Source organism: Adiantum capillus-veneris, chromosome 24, assembly GCF_014529385.1.
Source record: "Adiantum capillus-veneris isolate H3 chromosome 24, ASM1452938v2, whole genome shotgun sequence".
Taxonomy (NCBI): Eukaryota; Viridiplantae; Streptophyta; class Polypodiopsida; order Polypodiales; family Pteridaceae; genus Adiantum; species Adiantum capillus-veneris.
This window is the reverse complement of record NC_140954.1, coordinates 99741966-99754674: the sequence shown is the minus strand read 5'-3', so window position 1 is coordinate 99754674 and position 12709 is coordinate 99741966. Positions and strand designations below refer to the sequence as shown.

The window sequence follows — 12709 nt, the reverse complement described above, 5'->3', positions numbered from 1 at the left end:
TACTCCATTACTCTCTATAATTAACCACTTTGAGTCGTGGGTGTAGATACTTAAGAGCCAATTTTCAAAGGCTAAGAGGAGTGGCAACTAAGGTTTTGAATTGCCAAAGCATAGACTAAATACATACATAAATTTTGTTAACATGTGGCTGACAATAATCAAGAGAGTAGAATGAACATTGAAAGCTTTGATTTTGCACATGAAGGTGCTAATGATGATGCCCCCATGTTCGTGAATTATCTCGTTACTAGGTTGCAACAAGCTATGGGCAACCCTGCTTTGTAAGCCGAAGCTACTCAACAACTTCGTGCTTATGGAATTTCCCTTCCTCTCCAAGAGGAGAGAGAGCTTAGAAGGCCTCTTGAAGAGACCCCCAAAAGAAGACTCTCTTCCATACGAGAGGAGGAATCCAAAGAGAAAGAAAGCAATGAAACTTTAAGTTCCTCTGAAGATATGGCTCCATGAAGACGGCGGTCTAGACGATTGCCCACTCCTCCCAAGAGGAAAAGATCAACACATAGTCCTTCTTCTTATCATTCCAAAAGGGAAGAGAGGAAACAAAGGAAGAAAAGGGCTAGGAAGAGATCACCCTCTTCTCCTTCTTCTTCACCTTCCTCCTCTTCCAACAAAAGCTATGGCTATTCTCGTATAGAATACAAGAGGGGAGCACATCGCAAATCATACCCTGCATGGTGAAGGTCACAAAAGCTAAAGAAGTTCAAAGAGGGAGGAAAGAGTATCTCTTTTCTCACCTATGATGGCACCTTTGGTGCTACTGACAAAGTGTTGGCCTTCATCCAACAATTTGATGCGGCCTTTGGAGACGAGGGCTTCACAGAGTCCTCCAAGCTACGCCATGTAGCTATGGACTTCCAAAAATCAGCTCGTCAATGGTGGGCTAGCCTTCGTGGCAACGGTGAAGCCCCAAAGACATGGAAAACTCTACAAGTTTCCATCATGAAGCAATTTCTTGCAAGCGATGCAAAGGACAAAGTGCTTACCGAATGGTGCAGCTTGAAGCTTCTCTCTCATGAGTCTATCCACAAGTATGTAGACAAGTTTTGAGATTTGCATCTCAAGGCTACTGTCTTTCAAAAGATAGACTTTGCCGAGCAAAAGCAACAATTCTGTGCAGGATTACCTGAAGAGATGGCCGAATACATCAACTCTCAACGGCCTGGTTCTATCACCGAAGTAATCCATCACACCATGGTTACTTCACGCATCAATTTTTATCAACGGGCTAGATGAAATGTCAAGCCCATGGAAAACAAAGACATAAATGATGCAACTGGGAAAACCAATACTCAAAATTCTTCCCAAGGCACTTCCAACAGCAACAACAACAATCGGTCCAAGGATAAGGGAGTTTACAAAGGCAAAAACAAACTCTCTCCTGAAGAGCTTGAAGCTTTTCGCAAGGACCATAAGTGTTTCAAGTGTGGGGAGCAAGGACATGGCTATTGTTCTTGAATGCTCGCAATGAGACTCCTAGGGCTTCCACCATCGAAACTCTAAAAGAGGATGTTCATTGCAAAGGATCATCACTTTCCTATGCTTGGGGAAAGGTAACAGAGCATGATGCCTTCATCTTGTTTGACCATGGCTCTACTCACAACTTCATATCAACGGAGTTGGCCACCAAGTTGGGCATTCAAGCTTTCGAGATGGGAGATATGGTAATGACTGACACAGCTTTTAAGGGACATCAAGCCTTCGTTCCTCCCTTGATTGGGAAGTTGAGGCTCCATGTCCAAAGCTATGCTGACAAAGAAGACTTTTTCATCTCTCCTCTCCAACATGAGGATGCTATCCTAGGGGCGCCATGGTTTGATCGCATGGCTGCCAATATGAAGTTCCTTGAAAGGAGAATTTACTTCACCTACAGGGGAAAGAACATGTATATAGATGCTAATGAGCGTGGTCACACTATTCCACTTGTAAATCCTCCTACTTTTGATAAGTCAATGAAGAGCTCAGTTTATGCGTACATGATTTTTGTCAAAGAGTCTCTAAAAGATCCCAATGTTTCATCAAATGTAAATGGTAGGAATCAAGAAGAGTTAGACTTGTCTAATTTTTCAAAAGGATTCCAAGATGTGTTCATCAATGATATCCCTAATGACTTACCTCCAAAATGAGGGGATGATGACCATCACATTGAGCTAATGAGGTGGGCAAATTTTCTTTCGCAATTTAATTTCCATATTGCTCACGTTGTTGGTAAGCACAATCAAGTGGCCGATGCACTTTACGACGACCAAAAGTGAATGTGGTGTCTATAGCTACTCACAATGATCTATCCACTACGATAGATGAGTATGCTATTGACCGTGACTTTAGAGACATAATGTCAGCCCTTGCTTTGGGGAATTAAGAGGAACCATTCACCTTGCAGGATGGTTATCTTCTCCATGGAAATAGGCTATGTGTTACACATTCCCTTTGTGAGAAAGTTATGTATGAATCCCATGCTCCTCCCTATGCAGGGTATAGAGGTATTCAACCTACTCTTCGAGGAGTAGAGACATATTTCTATTGGCCTACCATAAAAGTGGACATACAAGAGTATGTTTCAAAATGTGTAGTATGCCAAAAGACCAAGTATGATAGAGAGAAGCAACCTGGATTACTCCAGCCATTGCCTATCATAAATTCACCGTGGGAGAGTATATCCATGGATTTCATCTTTGGATTACCCAAGTCTATCCATGGGAATACGGGAATATGGACAATAGTCGACAGGTTTAGCAAGCAAGCACACTTTATTCCTATCAAAAAGACTATTAAGGCACACCAAATGGCAACTCTCTTCATATCACAGATTTTCAAACACCATGGATTACCAACATCCATCGTGTCAAATAGAGATCTTAGAATGACTCATAATTTTTGGAAAGGTCTCTTTGAAAATCTAGGAACAAGATTGAATTTCTCTTTGGCCTATCGCCCACAAATGGATGGCCAATCTTATTATGCTCGATCTACTCAAGACTTATGTTACCGAAGTAGATCAACACTCACAATGGGAAAATTACTTACCTCTTGTTGAGTATGCCTACAATAATACTGTACATACTTCTACGGGAAAAGCACCTTTTGAGATCATTGAGGGAAGACCAAAAAGTCCCTTGCTACTCAAAGTACATGGGAAGATCTTTGATGCCGATGAGTATAGCCGAGACCTACAATAATATTTTCAAAAGATTAAGGAGGCTATATCCATCTCTCAACAAAGGCAAAAAGCTGTTGTTGACAAGCACAGAAGGGCCTCAACGTTCAAAGAAAATGATTGGGTCTTACTTAAGTTTCCTAAGGCTCAATTAAGGCAAACGACGGGCAAAAGCCTACGGGCCATCAAAAGTATTATGCTAAGCTAGCAAAAAGATACTATGGTCCTTCCAAATATTGAAACCTATCAATGAGACGGTCTACCAACTCAAGTTGCCCAACCATTGGCTCATACACAATGCTTTTCATGTGAGCCTACTTAAGCCCTACAAAGGAGAGCCACCAAGTGAACCAATTATTGAAGACCCTCCCGAAGTTGAAGACCAAGAATAGGTGCTACAATCTGAAGCTATCCTTCCGCATGAAGACAAAGTACTACAACATGGTAAGATTATCCGACGATATCTTATTAAGTTCAAAAATTATCCTTTTGAAGATGTTAGATGGATGCAAGGAATATAGCTTAAGGATAGTATGAACCTTGTCAATGCCTACAATGCTACATTAGAGTAAGAAAATGTACAAATTTCTTTTAAGTGACCAATGTTTTTGTCTTATAAGACTAGTTCTCTTTTTAATTGTGCACAAATTTAAATAGTATGCATGCTTAGAATCATGTTTGTGATGACGATGTCTCGCAAACACCAAGTCGAATTTGTCACTCTACTTTGGGAGAATGAAATGGACTAAAGAGCAGACATGCTTGCGGTAGCTATGTCTTCCAAGCACCAAATGGATTAGTCATCCATCTTGGAAAGATGTTGTAGGGTGAAAAGGGATCCTCTACCCACTAAGTAAGATTGACTAATGACTACGGCTTTATCTCTTCTACCTCATAGTCGAGGACGACTATGATTTCAAGAGAGAGGCAATGTCATAAAATCTAACATCTAACCAACCCAAATGATTTTCTCATATTAAACTGATCATTTAATGTGGGAGAATAAACGAGAACAAGGGTTAAGATATAGACATGTGCTTATAGATTTATCTCAACACGGGGCCAATGGTAAAGGGGCCCAAATGAGAGATGGTCTATCGAAGAGCAAGGCTAACCAATGGAGAATAAGACCATAGGGTTAGCTTCATTGAAGACCTCCAATAATGAGTGTACAAGTCCTTTGACCTTAGGTAAGCTAGGGTTGAGCTTGAGGTGGGAACCCGGCCCAAGCTTAAGGTGCTTAAGGTGCTTGTCGTGCTTGATGACTAAGGTGCTTGAGGTGCCTGATGACTGAGATCCTTGATGATTGAGATGCTTGAGGTGCTTGTCATGCTTGAGATGCTAGGGCTGAACTTGAGGTGGGAACCCAACCCAAGCTTGAGGTGCTTAAGGGCCAAGCTTGTGGTGGGAACTGGGCCTAAGCTTGAGGGGCTTGAGGTGTCAAAAAGTCAAGATCCAATCCCTACAAGGAGGGGGCGATCCCTACATGAGGGGGGATGAGAGAGAACACACACACACACACACACACACACACACTCACATAAGGCATGCCTAGCACAAAGAAATCAAAAAGGGCACTTGTCAAGTTCCTCCTCATGTTGCCCTCAAGGTGTGCTTGAAGCCTATTGGTTGCCCACCCAAGGGGTCTAATGATAATTTAGGAGATTTAATTAATTGTTTTTGCATTTATCAAGTCCCCTCTCTTAAAAGGGAAAGGGAGACACTTGTCCCAAAGCTACCCTTGTTGCTTGTAATCCTCCTGGTTGTGATTGGCTAGGCTTGGAGGGGTCTAATGAGCTTCAAGCATGAGCTACAAGGGGGGATCGACCAAAGCAAGCTAGGGGGTATGCTCTCCCACACACACTCTCATTGTGCATTGTGGAAAGTGCAATAGCTCCCTCTCCTTCTCCAAGCAAGTAGAGGTTGAGAGCCTACACCAACACTCTTGGCTATGGAGTGCCAATCCAACCAAGAGCCATGCTTCAACGCTTAAGCTTGCCATCTTCTCCATCTTCATTACTATGCTATTATGTATACTAACAAGAAGAGTGATGATAAGTGAGGAACTAATTCTTTCTCCTATGAAATGTTTCTTCTTCCTCCTCCCTACGCTCATTCCCTGCTAGCTCTCTGTACCTTCGAAGGTGTTTGAGGTCTTGGAACTGAGGTTTGGGATAGTTAAAGCTTTCCACAAAGTTTATGTTATGCTTGTGATACATGAAGCTTTCCATCTTCATTGCATCACCTAGGTCACAAGGAACACAAAGATTGTATTGTAACAAGTCTCTCTTAATGGGAGAAATCATAATACAAATGCCTATTGGAGGGGGGAGTGGCTCCACATAAATCCGATCCTCAATTGTTGTCATGTTCTCTAAATTCTCTCTCTTGCAAAACTATTGTTCATGCCAAGTTAGCTAATTGCTGTCTATGTTGTTATCTTCAACTATGTTCACCCGCTATGCTCACCAAGTAATTTCTCAAAAGTACTCTCATTAATTTTCGCTACTCTCAAGTTAATAGGCCAATTACATTACATTGGTATCAAAGCATTTGGTTTCTCTTTTCCTGCTTAAGAAGAGAGGTCCTTAAGTAGCCTATAAATGGTTGATTTTGTTAACTATATTAGGGTAAGTGGAACTGGGATCTATTATCGGTTTTGTTGAGCCCACTATGTGGGATATGATGCACACCTTGGGAGCTTTGGACTTAATAATGGAGTCTTTTTAGACTTGCCCACGGCTTTACTGTTATTGAGTCATAAGAAGTCCGAAAGGAGCTGCCCTCGGCAACTCTGCTATGTTAGACCTGCTCCACTACTCTCTATAATTAACCACTTCAAGCCGTGGGTGTAGATACTTAAGATCCAATTTTCAAAGGCTATGAGGAGTGGAAACTAAGGTTTTGAATTGCCAAAGCATACACTAAGTACATACATAAATTTTGTTAACATGGCTGACAATAATCAAGAGAGTAGAATGAACATCGATAGCTTTGATTTTGCACATGAAGGTGCTAATGATGATGCCCCCATGTTCGTGAATTATCTCGTAACTAGGTTGCAGCAAGCTATGAGCAACGTGCTCATGCATATGCGTGTCAACAGGGCCCTTGGCGTGCTGCTGCAGAAATTGTATCACTAAAGTGGATAATTTATTGACATTTTCCTTTAGGGATGCAAAATTCATTTCCATTACTGGTATGCGTGCTTGAAGTGCTCAAAATTCTTGGATATTGAGCAATTCATAAGCGTCATCTCCTCCTGTAGCTTCACGGGTACCCTCTATGAGAGTATCCGACCGTGAGCCATCATTGGGAGGATCAGGCGTAATGTGCTCGAAATCAAAAGTCTTGTTGATATCCGAATCCATGGTGACTTTGCATTGCTAGGAAAAGATAGAAGAATACCTTGATTCCAAAAACAACCTCGTAGCCGTAGTATGTACCACCGATGTCGGTAGTTGACCGGGCTAATGATACCCGCAACCGTATGGTCGTCGAAAGTCACAAATCCAGGAGATCAAGCTTGTCTTGAAATCACCGTATTCGGTTTGCAAGTGTTTTTGGAATTGCCGCTGAGGATGGAATCTTGTACTCGATTTCGAGAAAAGAGCAAATGTGGTTGCCTTAAGCACTAGTACTGCACTGTCTTTGGAGCTTTGATAGATTGAAGGTGACTTGAATTAATTGTACGCCTTTGAATGAGTTTACGCAAAAAAAATTTACAAGTTTGCCTGTGATTTCTCGGCCTGCCTGCGAGCCATTGTCGAAAATGTTTTGCTTCGATGCTTGTGCCGAGCCTTGCTCAGTGTTTCACAAAGGGAGGGGGGGGGGGGAGGGGGGTTACCCCACCGTGGGTACCCTTGCCAACTTGAAATAGGTCCTAAGGCCAAGGGCCTTAGGCGTTTGAATATGAACCCACAGCTTCAAAAGAAGCAATGGCGGCAGCACAGGTAGCGCGCGAGGAAGAAAGAGCCAGGCCGAGCGGTGTGTTGCATGCCGGGCTCCGAGCCTGAGTCGAAAACACTCACACGGCCCCTGCGATCTTGTTGAGCCCGCCCTCGATGTCCTGCACCTCGGCCTCGCGAGCTCTTCCTTCCCAAGTCCCCTCTGCACACGGGTTACCCCTTCATCTTCTTCCCCGCTTGGCAAGAGGTGAATTCCACGACACCTTGCATGTACATGCAAAAAGCAGAAGACCACTCCCTTGCCTGGTTAATTTTAGCTTTGATACCAATGAGAGGCCTAGGGAAGTGCCATGGCTAGATTCACTGCCCAACCTCCCTTATATAGCCCCTGACTACCGAATCCCCTGTTCCAAACTCACAATCGGCCACCTACTGGCCTGGGTCCGTGACCCCCCCTTATGGGTATGCCCTTGGCATGACAAAGGAAGCAAAGGATCTCCTGATCAATTGGATAAAGGCCTAGAAGTTGTCAGGGGCTTGCACAATTGGGGCAGCCAGGGTGGCGTTTTGAGGGTGAACAAGGAGGAACTAAAAGGACACAAGGTGTAGATTGAGAAAGAATTGGCCGGAGATTATTAGGGCACTGTCACTAAATAAACGTACGGCGGAGGAAGCAGAGGCACCCCCCGCTCCACTTGATGCTATCAAGGGAGATAAGGCCTATTAAGTTCTAAAAAAAACACTCCTGCAAAGAGTTGAATTTGAGGACGCCCTCTCCGTTCTGGTCCCTCCTACTTTGATCAAGAGACAACTTGCCAAGCTTGCTAAATCTACAATGGTTTTTTGTTTCATGGGTCCGGTGCCTGGCAAAGACGAACTTGTCAACTGGCTTCATAGCCTCAATTTCCTGAATCAAGGAGGTTCTATATTCAATGTTCAATACCTTGAGGCTTCTTCTCAATGCAATTTAGCGACGATGTGACCGTGGCAAAAGTTATGGCCAATAGTTAGCTATTTCTCAACCAATCGCTACTGGCGTGTGCTCCCTTGGGATCCGTATTCAAATCCCCTGATGCGTTCTAGAATACGTGCTTGGTATGGATCGATGTGGCTAAGAAGCAACTTGAGAGACTTGGTAGCAGCCCATGATACCCCTCTATTTGTACCACCAAGCAAGCGGCAGGCTTTGCCGCAAATAAAGTTTGTATCGCGTGGGATCTCAAAAAATTCCCAATCCAAGAATCTTGTTGTGAATGTGGGGGAAGGTCTTAAGGTTATTCCTTTGAATTTTGGCACCTTCTTTGGTGCATGCTTTAAATGTAACAAATTTGGGCACTTTGCTACGTCGTGTCCATCTGCCTTCTTAGCCATGGCCCCAAGCGTACCGGACGGTGAAAAAGGTACATCAGAAACACTTTAGATGGATACTGAATCAACAACTCCTCATCAAAGATTAATGATAACATGGGAGAGGATGGGAAGGTCATTACAAACAAGGAAACCCTAGAGAATTTGGAGAAGCCCTATAAATCCCATCATAGCATTGAAAAGGCCACCCCTAGGTATCGATTTATGGACATAGCACATAAAAAAAACAATATCCCTCTGTTCTAGAAGATTGTTCTATCACCCAAATTTAGAAAGAAAGGCGAAGGCTCGCAACAAATTTCCAATATTTCATGCAAGCGATTCGAATCCCAAGAGTGGGATGCTGGGCGGATGAAAGAAGCCCATCCAAACACTCATAAAACCTCTTTCCTCTATAATAATATCTTTGAGGCTCTTTGAGATGCTAACTCGAAGAATCTGATGTTAAAGAGGAAATTGGGAAAGGACCAATGGAGGAGGTCAGTAGGAAAGAGGGCACATAAGTAGAGTTCCTGGAAGTGTAGAAGGTCATACCCTTCTCTATGTAATGGAAGAGTTCATTCTCCATTCATGGAACGTGAAGGGACTTAAAACCCATAAGAAAAGCTCCCTCTTTTGGGAGGAAGTCACAAAAGGCAAGAAAATCATTTTTTGGGCTATCGAGGAGCATCACCTCAATGCTACTAGCAAAAGAAAGCTTACACTAGGAAGAAGCTCGTATTCTACGGAGAAGGAGCTGATGGGTACAATGGCGTTCTCTCTATTGTGGACAAGGACTTAGAGCCAAAGGTGGTGTTCAATCATCCCGCTCAAAGAGCTCTAGGAGTAATGATCAAGTGGGCAAATCAACATATGTCACCTTGCTCGATGAAGGAAAGAGATAAGCTGTGGGCTCTAAGGTAAACATCGAAGTAACATTAAAATCAATGATTAAAAAATGAGATGACAATCATAAAACGAACAAGCATTCCTATTAGTAGACTCAACAAACAAGCTTTGGCTGTGCAACCTTTGTACGAGTGAGTACTTTCAAACAAGATAAGCTTGTGAGCAATACATCTGTCAAAGCTGTGCTTTTGCTGATGGTGCTTGAAGGTTTTGATTACTGCAATGTCTGGCGAGAGATGTTAAAAAGAAGAGGGAGTTATTGAAAGTGGTTGTTAGTGATTGGTTGGCACCAGGGATGGGGCGAATGTAGGTGACCTCGACCCCTCATATGAAATGCAGGTTATTGCGGCCGTGACAAGGCATGCCACACATGATTCTCGCAACGACTTCCACCTCCTGGTGTGTACAATTTATTCTCTTCTACCTTTGTGAAAGCTTCAGAGATCCCCTGCAACTGAGTGTCCACCACTGTTTTTGGGATGGCCGAGCATCTGTGTGTGACACGGTCCTCAATTCTAGAGCGTCGGTGATTGCCACCGTCTTCTGGAGGTTCATCATGAAATACCATAAGAACACTGTGAAACAAGAGTGACATGAGATGTTTGAATTTTGAAAATGGGAGGGCGATTGTTTTTGGTTGGATCCGTTGTGGAATTCTAAAAGACCATGCTTCTTACTTTATAAAAGAAAAGAAGGAAATGGGCATGTGGAGCTAGGGTTTCAAGACCTTTATTGCGCGATCCATTTCACACAGGCCTACAGTGCACGCCATCCTCAACTGCTGCGGGGCACCATACCTTAACCGAGGCAGGTGCTGCTAGTCGAGCCCCATTCCGCGTCCCGCCATGGTATGTCGTTCTTCTTCAAATCGTTTCCTGTGCATTTGCGTTTTCATCGGCATCGCCATTGCTTATGTTCTGTGCACATTTAAGTTTTGATGGATTTTCTGCTGGTCCAAGCGGTAGGGCACACGAGTGCTGTAAGGAACTCGTCCGGATCTTACCTCGATCAGGTCTGCCGATGAGCTGCAGTAAAGAGCTCGTATGAGACTTCTGAAGTTATCTGCCTTTTTTATCGCATACTTTTGCTGGTACCAGCTGCTAGAGATTTTGTTGCCTTCAGCTAGATTGCCAGATCTCTTGTATGAGTCCGATTTATGGGCTCTTAAGGCCTGTTTGTAGTCGCCTTCTCAATGCAGACCAGATCGTTGGAATCTGAAAGTGTTCATTTTTGTCTATGCCTGTGTATGCTCCCATTGTACATTGCTAACAAGTGTAATGGGCTTGTTGACAAAGCACTGTGTGCTGAGCTTGTAAATGTGTTTTTCCCTCTTAAGTTGGTTTGGACTATTTCCATCTTGGAATTCTTTTGGAGGGTGCTAGTGTTGGTCTAGGATTTTCTGTTATCAATAACATGGTTGGAATATTTCTTGCAGGCTGACTGTCCCAACTTCAAGCTAGTGATTGTTGGTGATGGTGGAACTGGTATACAGTCAATCCTTATTCTTACAACCACATGAGGTTTATGTTTTTGTGGTCAGTAACCATTGGCTTCTGTGCAGGGAAGACAACATTTGTCAAGCGACACTTGACAGGGGAGTTTGAAAAACGATATGAGCGTATGTTTTTGCAACCATACAGCTATACAGCTCAAGATGCTGATTTTCATAGTGTTTAATTATGTTGTAGTCTAACATTAGATGAGGTCTTTCAGCAACTATTGGAGTTGAGGTACACCCTCTAGATTTTTTCACAAACTGTGGTAAGATTCGCTACAATTGCTGGGACACAGCAGGCCAAGAGAAATTTGGCGGGCTTCGGGATGGTTACTAGTAAGCCCTTTTGATTACTTATTTCAAAGATGCTAATCAATGTGAGGATTTGTGAAATATTCTGGTCAATGTTGGCTTGGTTGCAGTATTCATGGGCAGTGTGCTATCATAATGTTTGATGTCACAGCCAGACTCACCTACAAAAATGTTCCTACGTGGCATAGAGATCTATGCAGGTAATTGGCTTTTAACTTCATATTGAGAAAGGCTTAGTTGTTTGAGTCTGTTCCCTGTGAATTTCAAGTCTTCTAAGATGGAATCATTTTTTCCAGGGTCTGTGAGAACATCCCAATTGTGTTGTGTGGCAACAAAGTTGATGTGAAAAATAGGCAAGTGAAGGCCAAGCAGGTTACATTTCATAGGAAGAAGAATCTTCAGTACTATGAGATCTCAGCCAAGAGCAACTATAATTTTGAGAAACCTTTCCTATATCTTGCTCGGAAGCTTGCTGGGTATGATGCCATGCACACAAGTTTTGATTGATCATGTGGGGATTTCTGAACTTTGAACTAACTGTGCAAAGTTGTCTAGGGATCCAAACTTGCACTTTGTTGAGTCTCCTGCCCTTGCCCCTCCAGAAGTGCAGATTGATCTAGCAGCTCAGCAGCAGTAAGTATCTCAATGAACGAATGGTATATATGTCTAGGTGATTAGCAGGTTGTGGTGTGAAGTTCACTGGTCATTTGAAATGTGTAATTTAAAACCAGTATATACTCTTGCTGTAAAGACTTGGTTGGTGTAGCTTGAGGTGTTACATGTGCACAAGCATCGAACTTTGTTTGTACATGTGTTGAAGCTGTCATATTTATTGGAATGTATGAGTAGTTGGTCTCCTAATTTTATTATTTTTTGGTAATTGTGAATGAAATCGATACTTACCTCTGTGTTGCCAATATGGAATGCAGGTATGAAGCAGAACTAGCAGCTGCCGCTGCTCAACCCTTGCCTGATGATGATGATGCCGATTTTGACTCTTAGATGCATTCATGTCTGACCTTGGCATCTCGCTAAAAGGTTTGTGATAATGGGGTGTAAATTTGCTGTCATATAATGGAAGCAAATCTAGTCTTCCCCATTGCTTGCCTACAGCCTTGTGACTAATCTTTGTCACAGTTTTGAATGAGATTGTATGCCTGTGGCCTTTTACCCATCATAAGCTGTCATTCATTGTCACATGAGAGTTTTGGTTTTAATAGAATATATTAAGAAACATTTTGAACCTGTGAAGCTTCATCTCTCTCTCTCTCTCTCTCTCTCTCCAGGGTATTATGATAGTCTGCTAACCATAAGTGTCTTGCTTGTGAGTTTTTCTTGGATTGTGCCTTACACATTAGCACTATGGTGATTTTTGACGCCCTCTTTTTGGGACATGATAGGAAATTTGTAAACAGTATATTGGGACTGTTTCTTCTGGTTTTTCTTCTCAATAATCAGGTTCTGATAAGGCCTTAAGCGGACTAGTGTGTAATGTCTACCAAATTTGCTTAGAAAATGTAGCTGTAATTTTTTCTAGTAGCGTTCTACTGTCATGCTAGTGATTGC

The 12709-nt window shown here is 42.8% G+C and overlaps 1 protein-coding gene across 1 annotated transcript; it reads left to right on the top strand.

Annotated features, from left to right (window-relative positions):
- Window positions 1-10028: 10028 nt before the first annotated feature.
- Window positions 10029-12388, top strand: LOC147426851 (GTP-binding nuclear protein Ran1B-like). Its single transcript, XM_086498426.1, has 8 exons — window positions 10029-10184; window positions 10772-10820; window positions 10898-10954; window positions 11050-11167; window positions 11254-11343; window positions 11440-11619; window positions 11699-11776; window positions 12073-12388. The coding sequence occupies exons 1-8, from the start codon at window positions 10182-10184 to the stop codon at window positions 12143-12145; spliced, it is 648 nt and encodes a 215-aa protein (XP_086354552.1). The 5' UTR covers window positions 10029-10181; the 3' UTR covers window positions 12146-12388.
- The last annotated feature ends 321 nt before the right edge of the window (window positions 12389-12709 follow it).

Coding starts and splice junctions, on each gene's coding strand:
- LOC147426851 (XM_086498426.1), top strand. Junction 11,168..11,253: donor GGGCTTCGGGATGGTTACTA/GTAAGCCCTTTT, acceptor GCTTGGTTGCAG/TATTCATGGGCAGTGTGCTA. Junction 11,620..11,698: donor CTTGCTCGGAAGCTTGCTGG/GTATGATGCCAT, acceptor AAAGTTGTCTAG/GGATCCAAACTTGCACTTTG.